The sequence below is a fragment of the Chelonoidis abingdonii genome, chromosome 1, assembly GCF_003597395.2.
Source record: "Chelonoidis abingdonii isolate Lonesome George chromosome 1, CheloAbing_2.0, whole genome shotgun sequence".
NCBI classification, from domain to species: domain Eukaryota; kingdom Metazoa; phylum Chordata; order Testudines; family Testudinidae; genus Chelonoidis; species Chelonoidis abingdonii.
The window spans coordinates 209,967,184-209,987,496 of record NC_133769.1 but is presented as its reverse complement, the minus strand read 5'-3'; the positions used below and the strand labels follow the sequence as shown (position 1 = coordinate 209,987,496).

The 20,313-nt window shown below is 46.4% G+C and overlaps 1 protein-coding gene across 2 annotated transcripts in view; it reads left to right on the top strand.

Annotated features, from left to right (window-relative positions):
* The window catches only part of CBS (cystathionine beta-synthase), a 94,554-nt gene that overhangs the window by 47,134 nt on the left and 27,107 nt on the right, over positions 1-20,313 (top strand). The window contains exons 1-2 of one of the 2 annotated variants that reach the window (XM_032790165.2): positions 3,705-3,883; positions 14,827-14,933. The exons of the other annotated variant lie outside the window; for it this stretch is intronic. Coding sequence (XP_032646056.1) covers positions 3,705-3,883; positions 14,827-14,933 — 286 coding nt within the window. Of the gene's footprint in view, positions 1-3,704; positions 3,884-14,826; positions 14,934-20,313 lie in introns of those variants that run through there. 2 annotated transcript variants of the gene reach the window in all.

The window sequence follows — 20,313 nt, the reverse complement described above, 5'->3', positions numbered from 1 at the left end:
GGTGATGCAGCAGGGCTCAGGCAGGCTGCCTGCCTGCCATAGCCCCAAGCTGCTCCCAGAAGTGACTGGCTGCTAGCATGTCTCTGCAGCCTCCGGGGTTCCTGGCCAATGGAAGCTGCAAGGACGGTGTTGGGGGCAGCATGCAGAGCCTCCCCCTTCTCCCCACCCCCTCACCCCGTAACAGGGGCCACAGAGATGTGCTAACAGCCGACTGCTTCAGGAAGCAGCATGAGGCCAGGGCTTGCAGGCAGCCTACCTGAACATCCTACTGTGCCATGGGACTTTTAACAGCCCGGAGCTGGAGATTGCTGCCTGTGATTTTTTTTGTGGGGCCCCCCTTAAGCTGGGGCTCTGGGCTGCAGCCCCTAAAATCCCTGCCTTAATCTAGCCCGGAAGATGATGCTTGACATGTGTGTCGGTGACCCTCTGTAACTCATGTGACAAATGCTGGTTTCAGCATGAACTCCCCCTCTGCCCCTTGCTCTGCTCTTGATGGAGGAGAAGCTACGGCAAGGGAGCCAACAGGGCAGCAGGCCACAGTCCAACCATGCTGCTGGGAAAAGGGAGAATGAAAACTTGTGCTGGCGATAAAACTGAGATTGGGATTTCCCACAGAACTTTGGACTCCACATGGTTATCAGGCCACACTTCTATCCCTTCCATCCTACAGCTTTAAATATAACTTTCCCTCTTCTGTGTGCTTTGGGTGGAAGGAGCTGATTTAGCTCTTGGGGTCTGCACTCTGTTCACAGCTCAGCATGTGCAAAACAAAATGTATTAGGAATGTTCAGCAACGTCTGATAATGAGGAACCAGTCTCTTCATTCTCTTCAGATTTGGCCAGTCAGGGTATTTTCTTCCTGAGCCTCAGTAAATTTACAGACCCAGGCTGCTCTCTCCCTGTTAACTTCCACTGATGTCAGTGGGAGTTAGCAGCCTAAATACCTTTGCGGATTTGGACCTTAGTGTGTCTGTGCTTCAATCTCCCATTCATAGGCATTTCTCTACCTTACAGGGCTGTATAAGTACCTAAAATAGATAGCTGTCACATTCTGGTCCCTCACCAAGATGAGTATTGATCTGCACAATGATTTGTTGGTGTTCTTCCAGCTGGGTTAAACTTGGATTTTGTTGCAAACACCCAACTCAGCCCAAGTTGGTTGAGTTTCACAGGCCTTTCAAGGAAACAAGCAGTTTTGAGCAGCCCTTGGCTGACAGTTTAATGACAAAACCACGTGAAGCTTGGTGATTTTTTTGAATGAATTTTATTGTGAATATTTGTGGTGGTTTTTGCACCTGAATTTCAAAGCAGAACTCATGGGCTGCAAACCTGTAATCCTAATGGAATCATGGCTGCTGTGTTTGGCAAGGCTGTTTGTAAATCTAAACTGGTGACAGTTATCCTGAAGAGCATAAGAAAACTTGAAAATAAAAGCACCCAGAGAATTAGTGTCCAAAAGATGGTCAAGTTTTCGGCCGTTCACAACTTGTAACAGCGCCCCTTTAAACTAAGATGGGATCAAGCAGTAAAATTTGGATGTGGCTCTGTATTTTGAACAGCCCCATTTCAGTGGGTGTTTAAATCTGAGGTTTTGGTTAAGCCTATAATAAAGCTAGAGACCAAATTTGCAAAGGTCTCATTTGGCTGCAGGTTTGGAGTGTGAACATCTCTGATATTCAGAGATGCTTGGATCAAATGCTTTGATCTGGCCTATTATTAGCAGACAGGCCATTTCTAAAATTTGGGTCTGGATCATACTTTGGTCCCATCTCTACTTTTTGGCCAAATCCGGGTCCCATTGAAGTCAATGATAAAACTTTTTTTGCCTTTCCTGGGACTTTGATTTGGCCCTTTCAGAGATGTCAGAATTGAACCTTTGGACTCAGACAGAAAGTGCAGGACTTGCAAACCCTCAAGACAAGTGATGACATTTCTACTTGCAGTAATTGCATAATCAAGCACCACAATAATGCAATAAGATATGGCTAGAATAATCTGTGCTGTGAGAGTAACGTCAAACCTCATAAATTATCTAAGATGCATGTCTGTGATCTGAGACTGAGCTGCAAAATCTGTTCATTTAACACAGACTGAAACAGGATTTGGCTGGATTACTGTGCTTCTCGGGTTGTACCACTGCAGAAAAGAGGCTTTTAGTTACTAAATGGACTTTTTCTTTTGTTTCTTACAATTAGTTTTATTTTTTATCTCGCATAAGTATTGTTTAAGTCTTGGCAGTAATCTAAACTTCTTTGCTTATCTCTGCTACAAAGACAGCCAAATCATGGAATCTAGTTACAATACATTTGTCCCCTGCTCTGGTTACAACACAGTTGCCATTATTTGTAGTCTAGATGAGTGGTTCTCAAAGCTGGTCCGCCGCTTGTTCAGGAAAAGCCTCTGGCGGGCCAGGCCGGTTTGTTTACCTGCTGAGTCCACAAGTTCAGCTTATTGCAGCTCCCACTGGCCGTGGTTGCCCACTCCAGGCTAATGGGGGCAGCGGAAGCGGCGGCCAGCACATCCCTCGGCCTACGATGATTCCTGCAGCCCCCATTGGCCTGCAACGGCGAACCATGGCCAGTGGGACTCGTGATCTGCCAAACCTGAGAACGCGGCAGGTAAACAAACTGCCCTGGCCCGCCAGAGGCTTTTCCTGAACAAGCAGTGGACTGGCTTTGAGAACCACTGGTCTAGGCAGAATCTTATTCGTGCCACTGACTTAGCTATATTTGAAGTGTATATAGGTCGTAACTGTTTATCCTTCTTCTTTTAAACTGTTGTCAGTTGGCTCCTGAAACCTACAATGTATTCCTCTGTCCCTTTAAGGCCACCAATCAGCTTAATCTGAGATATCTAGAACTGTTGTCAGAGTGTGCAGATGCCACAGCAGGAGATGGAATTTTACCCTCTCTTTTGCTTACCTTGCTGCCATCATTTCACAAGTTCTCCAGTCATCATATTTTTCAGTCTGGACAAGATCTGAATTCCTAATGTAATAATCAAAAATCTTTAAACACCAAAATATCATAAAGTATTAAGGAAAGACTAACCTTGTTTTACCTTTTTGAAGATCACCTTTAAGTGCAATGCAAGTTTATGATGCTTTAAAAACAACCAACATTGTAACATACATTATGGACCTGCTCCAGCATCCATTCAAGTCAATGATCAAACTCCCATTGACTTCAGTGGGAGTGGCAGTGGGTCCTATAATTAATGTCAGATCTCTGGAAACAGGTACAAGAGAGAGGAAAAGGTTTGTTAATTTTGGAGGCATAGAGAACAGACAATCAAATTTCTACAGAAATCATCCTTAGGTGGCTTACTTACTATAAGTCTTGGAATATTGGTTTCCAGACTGTAAGAGTCACTGGACTTTTCTGTAGTTTTTTTTTTTATCCATGGTTTGGTTTGTTTTTTCACACTTACATTGCCAGCTGTACCATCATTGATTACAACTGAGGTTCCAGTTCCTTAACTGTGATGGAAAAATATTCTCCTAGACTAGATAGCACTGAAGAATTGAGGGCCTATTTCCAAACTTGGATGCTCCAGTTACGGCACCCAATTTGGCATTGAGGTCACTGTGTATCAGCTCGAGCGCCCTCGTGCAAACTGGTTACCCAGCATACATGCACAAGCTTGAAAATCAAGCTCCCTGATTCTAACGGTTGCTTTTTCCACTCTTTTCCTCTCAGCTCAAGATGGCTTTTGTGTCCACACTGAACAGGAAGATCAAGAGCTCTCATTTGCAGAATGGCATTGATACAGAAAATCAGGAAACCAAAACCGATTATATATGGCTTCCTCCCAACTTGCCCAGCAAGTGCACCTGGAAGCCAGGGAAACCCATCTCTGACTCACCTCATTCTCATGTGCCCTTGTAAGTAACTCTCTTGTGCTAGTTATGTTCAGACTGTTTTATATCCTCCCTACTGCAGGAAATTCAGGGCCTTCCTCTGTGCCTCAAGGTTCCACTAGAATGTTCATAGTCAGAATTCAGCATTTAAAACAATGATTTTATGTATAAAAACTGCTATTATTTTTCCCAAAAGGGGGTCCTCTGATCCGCTAATATTTTCCAGTCCACTCACGACTGCCCCTTTCTTTCACTATGAAGAGCATTGACTGAAACTGGAATTGTGGATGCTCAGCAGCTGTCCTGCAAACCAGACCCTTAGGGATCTGAAGTTAGGCACCAGAAAACAAGGCACCCAACATTAGTAGGCACTTTTGGAGACTGCAGCCATAATGAATATAGAGCCTTCTAACCTATTGCTCCTACCCTCTCTCTATAGATTTGTTAACATGTTAACTAAGGGCCCAGTTCTACCACCTTTACTCACATTGAGTGGTACCTTATTCTAGGAGCAATCCAGTGACTACTCATGGAGTAAGCTACCATTAGGTGGTAAAGGAATATTCAGTTTCCTCTGATCAGTATCAAGGCCACAGTCCTTCCTCCAGTGCCCAGACCAAGTAACTTGGCAGGAAGGAAGGGAGCATCTATTCTCCCAACCCCAAAGGCTGCATCATGGGAGCAGGGCCCACTTCATGGCAGCTACTTCACAGCCCTAGCATTCCTTTGCCATAGAGAAGGGTGTCAGTGTCTTACCATCCAGTGTTGGACCTTGTCACTGCCTTATTTTCCCCTTTTGGGGCTTCCCAATAACTGCTTCCAGATTCTCATGTGGGAAGAATAATACCCCTTCTTGGGCCTCGTTTATTAAAGTATCGCAGTTCAAATATCTCAAATCCAAACAAGGTTTTTCCCACTCCATGGTTTGTGCAGTCCTTTGTTGGGCTCACAAGTTCTTTCCAAATCCGAGGTCCTGCTGCCTGATGTTTCCTCAGCCTTCTCCCTCATCATGCTTCTACTCCTGCCCTTTGTGGCAGGTAGCTCTAACCAGCCCCCTTCACCTGCCTGGAGCTGGGAGCTCCATCCTTTCAGAGCCCGGATCCCCTCTTGATCCCTTGCAGAAGCCTCTCTGAATGTCTTTTGCCTTCATTGTCCTTGTATTGGGGCTTCAGGCCCCAGGGTCTCTCAAAGCTCCCTCTAACCAGGGGAACTCTGTCAGGCCTACTCAGATTCTCTGGAGAGACCTCCCCTAAGTCTTTACTAGCCCCGGTTTCCCACTCTTTGCTGGAGTAGGCTCCATCCTGGCCTACCATCATATGATTCCTGATGATCTGACCGAACCACCAACCCAAACCCAGCCTTTGGGACCAGATGACAAGGCACAGGGGAGGCTGACTCCAAATCCCTTAAAGGGCCAGTCCACCCTACGACAAGGAGATTCTACAAAGTAAGATTCAAGGATCCCATTCCCTGATTTACCACTTCCTTGCCTCTGACTGCCAGACCCATGCTGTGGCAGACTAAGAACCTCTACAGACCTAGGCTCATAATAGTGCAGAGGTTGTGCCACAAATCATGCCTCCAGGGCCAGCAAACTTGCCCTCATTGCACTGAAAAAGGGCAAGATGCTCCTCTGAATGAACACCTTTTCCACATGGTAGAATCTGTTTGGTCTATACCAAGTGGTGGTGACGTGAGGCAACATAAAATATTACTAACATTTTGCACTCCTATCTTTTTGTTCGAGGATCTCAAAGCACTTTACAAACATTAATTAATTAGGTATTAACCCACCCCACCCTTGTGAGGTATTATCATTTTGCAGGTGGGGAAACTGATGCACACAGAAATTAAGTGACTTTCCCAAGGCCATAGGGAAGCTATGGCAGAGCTAGGAATTGAAGCCACATTTCCTGAGTCCTAGTCCAGTGCCATGTCCCCAGTCCCATACCCCTTCTCAGTTTCCTGCCATATTGATGTAATTCACTAATGCAGCACTGCCCAAAATAAATGTGCAGCTCTTTAATGGTCCTGCAAGCCATCCCAGACAGACCTATGAAAATAAGAGCTTTCCCAGAAGTCCAGGAAGACTGCCAGTCCTCAAGTCTGACTCTGAACAACTGGTGGCCTAAGACCAAAGGTAGTATCAATACAGGATTTGATACATCTTCTGACTGCGGAGCATTTCTTGTCCTTGCAGGATAGATGGACTCAATGAATTATCGAAGGTGTTCTAGCAACTATCACGTAGCCCACTGTTACTTGGATCAGAAGCTAATGTCTTGGGCCTGTGTCTATGATGGGCCCAATCTGAAACCCCTCATCCAAACACTTCTAAACTTTGGGGACATCTGTATCTGAATTTTTCAGTTTGAGGCAGTCTCTCGTCCTAATGTAAAGTACCATGATGGATCATGTACCCTTCAAATGGCAATCTGATATAAGGCTGCTCCATATGGAAAGCAATTACTAGTTCCTGTTTGGTTGACACTGAGGCAATTCTCTCTACTAGTACAGATTGAACAAAGAAAGACCCTGTAAGCCGTTGTCACTTGGGTTTCTTAAAATTAGTGATGCAAAACAATTTTTAATGTGTGCATTTTGTGACTGTGGTATCCAAAGTCTATTTCCCAGCCAACAGCTACCGCCTTGAGGGTACATCTATGCTACCCGCTGGATCAGCAGGTAGTGTTCGATGTATTGGGGATCGATTTATTGCGCCTTGTCTGGACGCAATAAATCGATCCGCTAATTGACGCCTGTACTCCACCTCAGCAGGAGGAGTAAAAGGGGGTCGATGGGGGAGCCGTGGCAGTCAACTCACCGCCGTGAGGACAGCCAGGTAAGTCGAATTAAGATACTTCGACTTCAGCTATGCGAATAGTGTAGCTGAATTTTCGTATCTTAGTTCGAAACCCCACCCCCCCGCTAGTGTAGCCCAGGCCTTAGAGTGTCCACGTGACTTATTAAACAAGATCAATTAATTTTACAGAGTGCAGGGAGCATCAGAGCTGCATGTTGTTAAAACATGTTGCTCAGAGATAGTGAAAGTCTAACATTTCTTACACTGCTTCTGAAACTTTGCAGTTGTTCCTGCCTTTCTTGCCAGTGACAACGCAATATGGTGTCAAAACTCTCCTTCCATCTTTGAACTGAAAACATGCAATACCAGTGAGAAACTCTGAATGACTAACAAAGGAGATCGTTCCACCCTTTCTCGTAACTGTGGTGTATTTAGCCACCTGATTAAACAATGCTTTGGAAATACAGTCCCTAAATTATCTTATTTATTTGCTAAATGTCTAGTGACTAAAGGAGCAGCTCTTTCAGTCAAATCAATCTTCTTTTCAATATGCATGCTGACTGGGAATGACTTATTCTTTGGCAAGATATGCTACCTCTGGGGAAATCTGAGTGAGAAAATGAAGCACATGTGCAAATGATCATCTTGCAAAACTATTCTGGATCCCTTCTATCCAAATGTACTCCCGTGTCTCTATCCAGATGCCAGCTTGCCCTGATTCCTCCAGAAACATAGCACTCTTTATAAAGTTAAAGAAAATATGTACTACTCAGACCGCACTAATATACACCTTTATGTAGCACGCTCTCTAGGGATATTGGGTATTGCTATAACAGGGTTAAAAAGGGAACCAGATAAGTTCATGGAGAATAGGTTCATCAATGGCTATTAGCCAGGATGGGCAGGGATGGTGTCCCTAGCCTCTGTTTGCCAGAAGCTGGGAATGGGCAACAGGGGATGGATCACTTGATGATTACCTGTTCTGTTCATTCCCTTTGGGGCACCTGGCACTGGTCACTGTCGGAAGACAGGATACTGGGCTAGATGGACCTGTGGTCTGACCCAGTGTAGTCATTCTTATGTTCTTTTAACCTTGCGTAAATGTCTAAATACAGACTATATTCTAGATTTCTATACCCGAGAATACATTGTGCAGTTCTGATCCTTGGGCAATCTCAAGAACTGCAGCTAGCAGCTAGTGTAGAAAATCTCCAGACCTGCTAAAAGTCCAATATAGATTGTGGGAGAGATTAGAAAAAGAAGAGTAGATCTTGGATCAGGTGAAGGGGATAATTACCTAAAGCTTCAGAACGGTACAGGTTTGAGCTGGTTCTTACATTGTCTGAGCTAGTTATGCTGCCTCATATAATCCATGTAATGGCCAGTCAAGTCTCACATCCTGATATGACGAGGTTTTCCTCTGGGCATTTTATATAGTAGCACGCCTCACAAAGTAACAGCATGGTTTCTGGAGTGGAACCCTCTCGCTCCCAACTGAAACCAAATGCAGTGATACTGCAGTATCCCCAACAGCCATTCCAGTGAACCAAAGGCCTTTCTCAGAGATTCTTTAGTCTCACGCATTTCTCATAGAGCTTGGAAGCCCTGAGCCTAACCTCCCCCCAACTTTGGGAGCCTGGGGATGGCCTCTTAGCCACCCCAGATCCTGCATGGGGCATAATAAAGCAAAAATTTCATGCCAAACCCCACAACCAGAGCTCCAGCAGCCATGGCACTGCCTGTCCTATTATAGCTTCCCCTGGCCTATTATACCCACCACCCATGGGTCAGGGCTTTGTCTTATATAGGTGCCTATTACTCCCAACTCTCTGTCCTGCCTTTTTACATTTGCTATCTGGTCACCCTCGTAAGGAGTATCCACTTTCTTGCCACACTGACAGTTTCTGACTGCTGGTAAAGTCTTCTGACCAGACCAGCTCCCCTCTGATGCTTGTCACTGATTTCTGGAGCAGGGTGCTCTGTGTGTGTATATGTGTGTGTGTGTGTGTATAGATATGTGTGTGTGTGTATATATATCTATATCTAGACAGATAGATAGATATTATCCACAAGTATTGGTTTGAATTTAAAAATGGATTCACTTTGGCCTTGCTTGCACCTCTCCTGTATTGCTTTCTGCAAACATAACCCACTAGTCAGCATGGGTTGCGTGTCCCAGTCTGGGCCAAGCCAGAGAGGGTGTAGGTCTGTTACAGCTCTTATGGTGAAAGCTCTTTAGCTTAACCTGTAGGAACTCGTGCTTGTAGCTCTGGAGGGCCTTAGTTCAGTCCCTGGTATGAAGGCTGTTCATGTGATGTGAGCATTTGAGCAGTTGTTTTACTCTTGGAATATGAATTTTGAGCTCCCAAGCTTGAACAATTATAGGTAGCAGAAGTGCCATGACAAATCCATGTTGGTGCTTATGTACAATGAACCCAGCTGTACAATGAACCCATTGAGAGAAGCCCGGGGCTAGGCCTGTGAATGATTCCTTATGTCTGTCTGGGGCCTAAAATATATCTTTTTAGCTAACAAATTTCCCCTTCTCTTCAGCTGTGACTGTTTCTCTTCATTGTCTGCTGGTCACTCATAAAGGCAGTCAGTATATTTTATAAAGGATGCTGTTTAATTCTACAAAACATCAGCCAGAGCACAGAGGCAACCAAATAAGCCAAACAAGGATTTGACTACACTATTCACGCATCATACAGAGTTACTTTGTGTATGTGACAAACAAAGTTAAATTTTAACTCTGCACTCACCAATAAACTTACTGTAGCCTTTTCTTTTCTAAGAATGATGCATTGGGTAAGGTCTCTGGGGCCTGGATAGGATCTCCTAACCTTCCTTATCTGCTCTCTTCCACTATATGGTCACCATTCTCTGAGATTCAAAGCCCTCAGAGCATCTTCAAGCCCTTGTCCTGGTAAGAGGAGTTATGCACACCCACTACAGAAACAAAGCCATGTGGCTTTTGGGACCAATCATGACTAACCAAGACAACTCAAATTTCAAATATCATGTACTGAGTGCACGGAGTTGTGATCAATCCATAGAGTGCAAACAAAAAAAAGGGAAACAAAATTTGTCAATTTTGAAGGAGAAGTAAATCTGTATTTACTACCTTTATCACCAGTAGGCCATATACATCTTGGGTATTTCAAGGATGAGGTGGGTTCAGAGTTCAAATCATGATTACTCAAGGGGTGTGTTTGTATATCTGAAATTGAATGGGAGATGAACAACTCTGGGTTGTTACCCTTTTCAGCAGAAAAGTACTGAGAAGACCAACTCAAGGAAATGGCTCAGCTCTGCTTTAAGATATGGATTCAATAAACACACCCCTTGAGTAATCTTTTTTTCTGTAAGAGTAAAAGGTCCAAGGACATAAATTTCCAATCGTCTTGGCCAAAGGCCATTTAAATGTGTGTCATTTGCCCAGTAGCAGTGGCATGCTCTAGCTCCACTGCTCCCAGATAAACCCGAGGTGGAAGCTTATATTGCTACCAGTCTAACTGAGAGCAGAATTTAGTCCTTTGTGGAAATATCAGAGTTCACTGCCACGTGACAGGATAAATATTTCTCTCTAAACAAAGGGAGGTCAGGTTGTAAACTGCTGTAAACTGGCAACATTCTATTGAAACTGATTGACACCAGCTAAAACTCTGGCTCTGTTTGTGTTACAGACATGTGGACTGACACACACACATTTAAAAAAAAATACTTGACACGAGTTTTTTGGGTTTGCTACTTAACTTTTCAGTACAGGCGTACTACCTCCTTAATCTGCTAAAGGCACAGATTTGGGTACATCTACACTTGGAGCTGGGGGTGTGATTCACAGCTTGAGAAGACATATCTACACCAGCTCTGATCAAGCCATTGTGCTAAAAATAGTGTAGCCACAGGGTTGCGAGCAGCAGAAGGAGTTAACTGCACCAAGTACATGCCGATAGTCTCAAGATGAGTACATATTCAGAGCAGCTAGCCTCTCCCACTGCTCACACCACCGTGGCTACCAGGGCTGTCCTTACCCATACGCAAAGTACGCAGCTGCGTAGGACACCACAAATTTCCTGATGCCCTGCACAGCTGCGTGCTGCTCCAGCCCCTGCTCTGCCTCTTCCCCATGGCCCCCTGCCCCTGCTCCATCCCATGCCTCCTCTTCCCACCCTTGCTCTGCCCCAGCCTCACTTCCCTGAGGAGTGCAGGCAGGGCTGAGCCTACACTTACCGGCAGTGGGAAGTGCAGCAGCCCGGCCCCAGACGCACCGCCGGTAAGTGCTGGGAGGTGGTTCCCCCCTGTTCTCCAAGCCAGCCCTGCCCCCTTCCATGGAGGCCTGGGGCCCCAGACAACCCCTCTTCCCTGTGCGGGGTGCTGCGTAGGGTCCCAGAATAGCTAAGGACGCCCCTGATAGCTACATTCTATTATTAGCACAATAGCTCAATCAGAGCTAGTGCGAGTATCTCTTCTCCAGCTAGGCATTATACTCCCAACTCAAAGTACAGACATACTCCAAAGAGTTTGCAGCCATAGGCTCTTGGCAGAAAAAGCTGACAAGACTGATGTTTTTTATGGGACCAGAAAATAAAGGCACAACCAGTCATTTAAAGGGCACTGAATTCCAGATCTGGTTTATTCACCTGTGCAGTCTTATTCCAAGTGAGTTATCAGAGTGAGTCTGGTGCTAATAAACACATAATTCTCTAGCTAATACACTGGATTTGTGTGAATGAGATACTAATTCTCGTCCAGAGTATCTAATTAAAATCTTGTTACCTGTGAGCAGCAATCCATTGTCGGGATTTTACTTGCACACCCTTGTGGCATGAGAATTTAAAATAATTCCTCTTTGGGGATGTATTTGAAGTATGGAGTATCTGAATTAACAAAGTAAGACAGCATTGTCTTTAAACCCTACAATCCTTTAATGCAGTCACAGAATCATAGAATATCAGGGTGGGAAGGCACCACAGGAGATCATCTAGTCTAACCCCCTGCTCAAAGCAGGACTAATCTCCAGCTAAATCATCCCAGCTGGGGCTTTGTCAAGCCTGACTAAGGATTCCACCACCTCCCTAGGTAATCCAGATCAGTGCTTCTCAACCTCCTAGTGAAAAAGTTTTTCCTAATATCCTACTAAACCTCTCCGCACGCAACTTGAAACATTACTACCTTGTTCTGGTCTTCTGCTACCAGTGAGAACAATTTCAATCCATCCTCTATTTGGAACCCCTTTCAGGTAGTTGAAAGCAACTATCAATCCCCCTCATTCTTCTCATTCTGTAGACTAAACAAGCCCAGTTCCCTCGAGCCTCTCCTCATAAGTCATGTGCTCCAGTCCCACTAACCATTTTTGTTGTCCTCCTCTGGCCACTCTTTCCATATTTTTCCACATCCTTCTTGTAGTATGGGGCCCAAAACTGGACACAGTACTCCAGATGAGGCTCACCCAGTGTCAAATAGAGGGGAATGTCACGTCCTGATCTGCTGGCATGCTCCTACTTATACAGCCCAAACTGTCGTTAGGCCTCTTGCAACCAGAGCAATACTGGTTAAGCATATCCAGCTCTATCGCACTGTAACCGGCGTAGGTCCCTTTTCTGTACAGAACAGTTGCCAGCCACTCAGTCCTTAATCTGTAGCAGTTCAGGGATTCTTTTGTCCTATAAGTACAGGACTTCTGCACTTGTTCTTGTTGAACCTCATCAAAATTTTTTTGGCCAATCCTGCGTAATTTGGCTAGGTCACCTCGGGACCCTATCCCTACCCTCCACAGCATATCTAACCCCTCCTGCCCAGTTTTAGTGTCATCGCAAACTTGCTGAGAGTGCAGTCCAATGCATCCTCCGGATCATTAATGAAGAATTGAACCAACACGCGGCCCCAGGGACCGAGCTTGGGGCACTCCGCTTGATATTGGCGCTAACTGAAACATGGAGCCATTGATCACTACCCGTTGACCCCCGTCGACTAGCCCAGCTTTCTTTATCCACCTAGTCCATTATCCCAGTCATACTTTCAAGCTTGCTTGCAAGAATACTGTGGGGAGGACCATAATCAAAAAGCTTTGCTCACGAGAGGTCAAAGAATCACATGTCGCACCTGCTTCCCCTTATCCCCAGAGCCAGTTTATCACATCATAGAAGGCAATTAGGTAGTCAGGCATGACTTGCCCTTGGTGAATCCATGCTGATTGTTCTTGATCACTTTCCTCTCCTCGAAGCGCTCCAGAATTGATTCCTTGAGGACCTGCTCCATGATTTTTCCAGGGACTGAGGGGAGGCTGACTGGCCTGAGTTCCCCGGATCCTCCTCTTTCCCTTTTTTAAAGATGGGAAGTACATTAGCCTTTTTCCAGTCATCTGGGACCTCTCCCATCCCGATCACCATGAGTTTTCAAAGATAATGGCCAATGGCTCTGCAATCATATCCGCCAACTCCTTTAGCACCCTCGGATGCAGCACATCTGGCCCAATGGACTTGTGCTTGTCCAGCTTTTCTAAATGGTCCTGAACCACTTCTCTCTTCACAGAGGGCTGGTCACCTCCTCCCCATACCATCAGAGCCCTCCTGGGGAATGCACGCCTACTCTAGATCACGCTATAGGTGGCCTCACACCATCTGAACAAGTTTTTTTTTACTTTCCATTTCCTGGCCTCTCTCAACTCCACCCACTTGCAACCCAGTGAAGGAGCTGGGGAAGGGAAATGTATTACTATATACAGATGGGTACATCTGCTGTTTCATCAAGGGGGGAAAAGGTCATGCACTATGCAAGTCAGCATGGGCAGCGTCATTCCAATCAATGATGCTAGGAACTTTGACCCACCTCTGTAGCCCCAGTTCACTTCGTATCTATGGAAAAGAGCACAAGAAGAATAGATGACAGGCAGGCCCAAAAGTTCAGATTCACATACCTCCTGCCCACACACAGTGATGTGCTGGCAAACTTTTACCTGGGCTCCCATAGAAGTTTTCAGCCTCTGCAGATGGTGCATGGGCCACACCTTGTGTAAAATACATTCCCCTACAAAAAACATATCAATCTATGTTTCTGCCACCATCCTGGCCCAGTATTTCATGATGCACTGTGCTTAGCCCTCAAATGGAGGCATTTCTAGTTAACTCCCTTATCTGGAAGCTTTTCCTCAAAGCAGCAGCAGTGATGGCAGGAGCTGTCTTGCAGCCTCTCCTCTCAGCAGTGGCTGGCTGGGTGAGCAGCTCCCTTCTGATAGAGGTCTAGCTGGTCAGCTGCGGAATGAGTCTCCTTAGGTTCTTGAGATGGGTGGGACTTACCTGACTGCTTACAGCTTTCCCTTGCTTGTCTGGGAGTAGGTCCTAGCTAGCTAGTATGGCTGGACAAGCACCAGCTGGCTCAAAGACAACTGAAAATGTTAACAAGCACTGCTGGCCTCAACTTTTCTTGCTCATATTCACTGTGTGGATGCCGTATAAGGGTGCTGTGGGATGGGCTATACCTCAACCTTAACTGGCTTTGTGTGTGTGTGAGAGAGAGAGAGAGAATTTTTAGATTGATCCCAGTCTTCTGCTGCAGCCCAGCTTATTTTTATTGTTTTGCCCTAGCTATCAGGTTATGTTAGTTTGCATTTGCAAGGCTAACTTCACAAGGAAAAGGGCTACACATTTAGATTTTTGAAAGCCAAAGCTGAACTTTTCCTTCATGGGGGGCTAAAAGGCCAACTCTGGTAACAGGTGGCTCTTCAAAGCCCCCCTCCAGCTGATCAGTGCATGCTCAGCCACAGGGCAAGGGACGTAAGAGGGTGGAAGCAGTAAGAAGGGACATGTGTAGTTTTTGAATGGGCAACAGTGTCCTGTGAGTCGCATCGCAAAGGCAGCTAAAATGAAGCTATTCATGAGGGTGTGTTGCTGATGTAGGGGATGGCGGTATTTCCTAGCACACCCTCCTGTAGTCCAGTTGACAGAGACTGTAGCTCTTTTCCATCACTGATGCCTATCATCATTAGTAATCTAGGCAATTAGTATGGTCGTGTCCTGGAATCAAAATCTCCCTCAGCCTCCCTCTCCTGCAGATGTTGAAGCCTCTATTTCTCTCAAGTTTTGCTCTGGTTTCCTTTTTATGTGGATTTTAATGACAGTCACAGTTACCCTCAGTATATTTTTTTCTGCCTCCACTAACATAGGCCGGAAGAAACAAACATCCTGCCGAATATTCTGAAGAAAGTTGGCCGCACCCCTCTGGTTCGAATCAACAAGATTGGGAAAACCTATGGACTGAAGTGTGAGCTCTGTGAGTGTCTGACGTCCACTGCTCTTCTGTCAGGTTTTCTGAACTGAGTGGCAAGCTCAAAAGCTAGGGGGGGACAAGGCCTTTTTTATAAGAGAGTCCGGAGTAACTAACTAAGGTTGGGAAAGTGTGAAAAGAAGGTGGAGAAATATGGCATATCTGGGATATTTCTAGACCTATCCATTACAGTTATTTATCAGAGCTAAAATAGTGGTCTGCCTTTCAAACTGCAGTGTAACAAGCACCTGACTGACAGTAACCCAGGCCTTGATCCAGCAAGATGGTCTTCACGGGAAGACTCTTGCTACTACTATTACTAGCCCCACTGCTCAGCTGCATTTTTGTTACTGCTGGAATGTACGTAGTCTGTGATTTTAATCTCCATTTTTTAAAAATAGGATGTGTGTTGTGGAGCTACTCAGCTACTTGCAATACCGAGTGCAATTGAGGTGTATCAGGATCACAGGGTCAGCAGTTTTGGAGGAAGAAAATCTCAGAGCCGATGTAGCTGCTGCTCCTGTTCTTTGGCAGAGCCTGGGGGAACAGCAAAACAGTACAAAACAATCTATTCTGTATGGCCCACGTTACTGTAGTACCTGAACGCTGCACAATCTCTAATGTATTTATCCTCGCAACACCTCTGTGTTGTTATCCCCATTTTAGGGATGGAGACCTGAGGCACAGAGAGGCTGAGGGACTTGCCCCAAATCACACAGAAAGAAAGGGGACTGGAATGCAGATCGATGAGGTCTTAGGCTAGTGCTCTAACCACTGGATCATCCTTCTCCTTTAAAGATGGCGGCATCTCTCTCCTGCCTGCCCCTCTTCCTACATTAGAGAGAGACTAGCTGGGCGAGGAAATCTCTCTTATTGGACCAACTTCTGTTGGTGAGAGAGACGAGCTTTTGAGCCACACAAAGCTCTTCTTTAGGGCTGGGAAGGGCACTTCGAGCATCACAGCGAACCACTAGGTGGAAAGTACCAGAGGGGTAGCTGTGTTAGTCTGGATCTGTAAAAGCAGCAGAGTGTCCTGTGGCACCTTATAGACTAACAGACGTATTGGAGCATGAGCTTTCGCAGGTGCATGCATCCGATGAAGTGGGTATTCACCCACGAAAGCTCATGCTCCAATACGTCTGTTAGTCTATAAGGTGCCACAAGACTCTTTGCTGCTTTCACAAGGTGGAACAGATTGTTTCGCTTTAGCTCGTCTCTCTCACCAACAGAAGTTGGTGCAATAATGGATATCACCTCACCCACCTTGTCTCGCTAATATCCTGGGACAGACATGGCCACAGCTACACTTCATACATCTTCTGTAGGGTGGCCAAGTGTCCAGTTTTCGATTAGAACCCTTGGTTGAAAAGAGACCTGTTGGCTCCGGTGAGCATTGCTGACCAGGCCATTAAAAGCAGTTGGTGGGGCTGGCAGGATCCCCTGGAAGTGGCGCCATGTTCCTCAGCTCCTAGGGTGAGAGACTGCTTGGAAGGCTCCATGCGCTGCTTCTCCATTGCCCCGAGTGCCGTCTCCACAGCTCCCATTGGCCGGGAACTGTGGCCACCTGGCAGCCCTTATGCATAGGAGCTGAGGGACATGTCACTGCCTGGCGCCCGCATCCCCTCCTGCATCCTAACCCCCTCCCCATCCTGGAACCCCCTCCCATGCCCTGAACCCTTCATTTTTTGCCCCATCCAGGAACCTGCACCCCCAACCCAGAGCCCGTACTGTCTCCCACATTCCAACCCCCTATCTCAGCCCGGAACCCCCTCTCACACTCTGAACTCCTCAGCTCCACCACCCAGTCTGGAACCCACTCCTGCACCCCAAGCCCCTCATCCCAGCCCCACCACAGAGCCTGAACCTCCAGGATGAGCCCTCACCCACCCCTGCACCCCAACCCCCTGCCCTAGTCCAGAGCCCCTTCCTACACCCTGAACTCCTCATTTCTGGCCCACCCCAGAGCCCACACTCCCAGCCCCCCTCCTGTACCCCAACCCAGTAAAAACAAGCGAATGAGTGAGGACGGGGGAGAGAGAGCAACGGGTGGGGGGGTGATGGAGTGGATGGGAGCATGGCCACAGAGAAGGGGCAGGTGCTGGTCACAGGTGTTCGGTTTTGTGCAATTAGAAAGTTGGCAACCCTAATCTTCCTGCACAGCTTCTCTTGCAGGGCTAAACTAGGCGGCCCTTAGATAGTGGTACTGAATATTTTTAAAGACTTTAAAACAGTTTCTTTCAAAATAAAGGAGACTGATTCATTTAAAGTAATATGACTTTTGGCATTTATTTCCCATATAAATTCATTATTTTTTTCCATTTTCCCCCCATGACCAAACACAATTCCTTATATAATTTTCTGTGACAAGATGCGAGCCTTAATAATAACCTCCTCTCTTCCCTCCCTCCCCCCATGATGGAGGAAAGCAAGGCTTCCCTCGGGTTACTAACACTTTCGCCAAGACAAACAGAATTGGTGATTGTTCAAGTTATTTATTGTGATGTTTCATGGCATATTTCAAATGTGCCACACCAATCCACATGAGTACAGCTAGGAAATGTTAAAGATTAATTGGAAAGCAAAGGTTCAAATTGAATTTGTGTGCTGAATGTCTGCACTAACTACACAGCTGCCAGGCTTTATCCAGCTCCACATGTGGCGTTTCTCACAGATGAGAGTAGCTGGTTTCCTGCATACATCCTGCCCTAAGCCCTGGTGGGGATAGGAAATGGAGCAGCACAAATCTTGGCAGCTGAAGCAGCAGTATATGAGTACTGAAGGGTGGTTGGGTCAGTGGTTGGGGGCAGTGCTGAAGGGTGGGAGTGAGACCTGGGTAGGAGGTAGCAGTGTGCAGGGCCCCTCACCATCTATCGCAATCAGCTGCTGTATGCGTTCTGCTCCTCTTCCTTACTGTTTCCTACCAATTCAAATCCAGCAGAGGGAGCAGTGATGCTGCCTGCAGAGCAGATGCCACAGCCAGAGCCACTGTCCAGGATTCAGAATTCCAGCAGGGTTGTGTAATATAAGATGCTTAAGGCTCAGGGCCGCCCAGAGGTGGAGGCAAAGGGGGCAATTTGCCCCGCGGCCCTGCAGGGGCCCCCACGAGAATATAATATTCTATAGTTTTGCAACTTTTTTTTATGGAAGGGGCCCCCGAAATTGCTTTGCCCCAGGCCTCTTGAATCCTCTGGGTGGCCCTGTTAAGGCCTAGCAGCCCTGTCTGTATCTACACTGGGGATGTACAACTTTTTAACGGTTCTTCTTAATAGCCTTTTGAAATCCTCTTGATACACTACCTGGCTCTCTGCAGCTGTGCCAGCGGGTGTTATTCTATTGCATCACATGAGACAAGGTGGGTAAGGTAATATCTTTTACAGGAACAACTTCTGGGAGAGAGAAACTTTTCAGCTACACAGAGCTCTTCTTCAGGTCTGGGAAAGATACTCAGGCTGGTCTACACTGAAAATTTACTTCGGCATAGCTACGCCTTTCAGGTGTAGACAGGTCAATGGAAGAATTCTTTTGTTGACCTAGCTACCGCCCTTTGGGGAGGTGGATGAACTACACCAACAGGAGAACCTTTCCCATTGCTAGACTAGTGTTTACACTGAAATGCTGTAGTGTTCTAAGTGCAGACAACATAGCCCCAGAGCGTCACAGCTAACTACAGGGGGAAATCATAGGTGGGATTTGGGGGGGCAACAGAGGGCGTTGCCCCCCCCCCCCCTCATTGCAAGCTTGGGGCAGGCAGGCAGCCTGACTGTGCAATTCAGTGAGTTCTGCAGAGGAGACAGGCAACAGCTCCCAGTTTGCGCCCCTGAGGCAGGAGTCAGAATTTTATTTATAAACAGAGTGATTAACAGGTGATTTAAGATAAGAAAGGGCTGTTAGGATGTTTCCTCAAGTTAAATGATCTGTTCCAAGTTTGGTGAATTGCAAAAAGTAAAGTAGCCTAAATGATAAAAAGTAATTGTTGATTTTTCTGCAATTGTTTCAACTGTTATATTCAAGAGGTGGTAACAAAGTTACTAATATCTTTTTTTTGAGAAGATAACTTGTTTTTTAGACAAAGGAAATGCAGTGGATCTGATCTACCTGGATTTCAGTAAGGCACTTGATACAGTTTCACATGAGAAATTATTAGTTATATTAACCCCGATCTTCTTCAATCTGTGAACTGAAAGATGGATAAGGAACTGGTTGAAGGGCACACTACAATCGGTCATACTAAAAGGTGAACTGTCAGGCTAGAAGGAGGTTACTAGTGAAGTTCCTTGGGCATCATTCTTGGGTCCAACCTTATTTAACATTTTTATTATTGGTTTTGGCACAAAAAGGGGGAGTGTGCTTCGGGGTGGGATAGGAGGAGCAGGGGGTGGGGCCTCGTGAGGCTAAGGCCTTCCACCGCCTCCCCTAACACCAGGAAGAGGCTGGCGCTGCCCTGGAGTCTCAGGCTGGCGCAGAGCGGCATCGCAGGGAGTCATTCAGCCCTGGAATGGGACTTGAACTCTGCATTTCTGTACTGTCCCATCCAATGCGGGAGGGTGGTCACCCTCCTGAGTGCCACAATCATGACAGCCGTTAATACAAACAGGATGAAGTATGTGCTTTGACAGTTGTGCAGCCAGATAGGTTTGGCCTGGTGGCTTTGGATGGATGGCCTATATGGCTACAGGTGAAGGAGGAGCAGAAGGATGAATTCAAGTAGTTATTTCTGAAGGGCATTTTCCTGGAGCAGGTTCACATCGATAAGAGCCCTTTATGGTCTCAAAGAATTAGCAGTGACTGTTGGGCCAAGAGGGTGACTCAGAACCGGGATGACCGGTAGCAGCAGCAGAACGTCAGGAGGCGGACAGCTACTTTCCTATAGATACCCTTGCAGAGCTCACCCTAGAGCTGCAGCAGCAGAACACAACAGGAGAGGTCCCCTCAGCATGGAGAAGTAGTTGGCCCACACCCTCTGGGAGCTCGTCGGCTCTGATTGCCATTGGTCGGTGGCTAGCCAGTTTGTTGGTAGATCAACTATCAGGCCTGTTGTCATTGAGGTTTGCAGTGCTGTTCAGAGGGCGCTGCTGTACTGTGTCACAAAGCGTGGCAATGCACGGGAAGTTATTGATGGCTTTGCACAGAGGGGGTTCCTGAATATATAGGGACTATTCTTTACCCCCCACACCACATCAAAGATTTTATCAACAGGAAGGCTATGTCTCCTTGCTGCAAGGGCTGGCTGATCACTGTGGAAGGTTCACAGCTATTAATGCCAGGTGGTCTGGAAAGGTCCATGATGCCAGGATCTTTAGAAACTCAGGCCTGTTTTTGCTGGAATGAGCAAAGGGAACTTTTGCTCTTAGGATACCATAGACATTAGTGAAGTTGATTCCTCCTG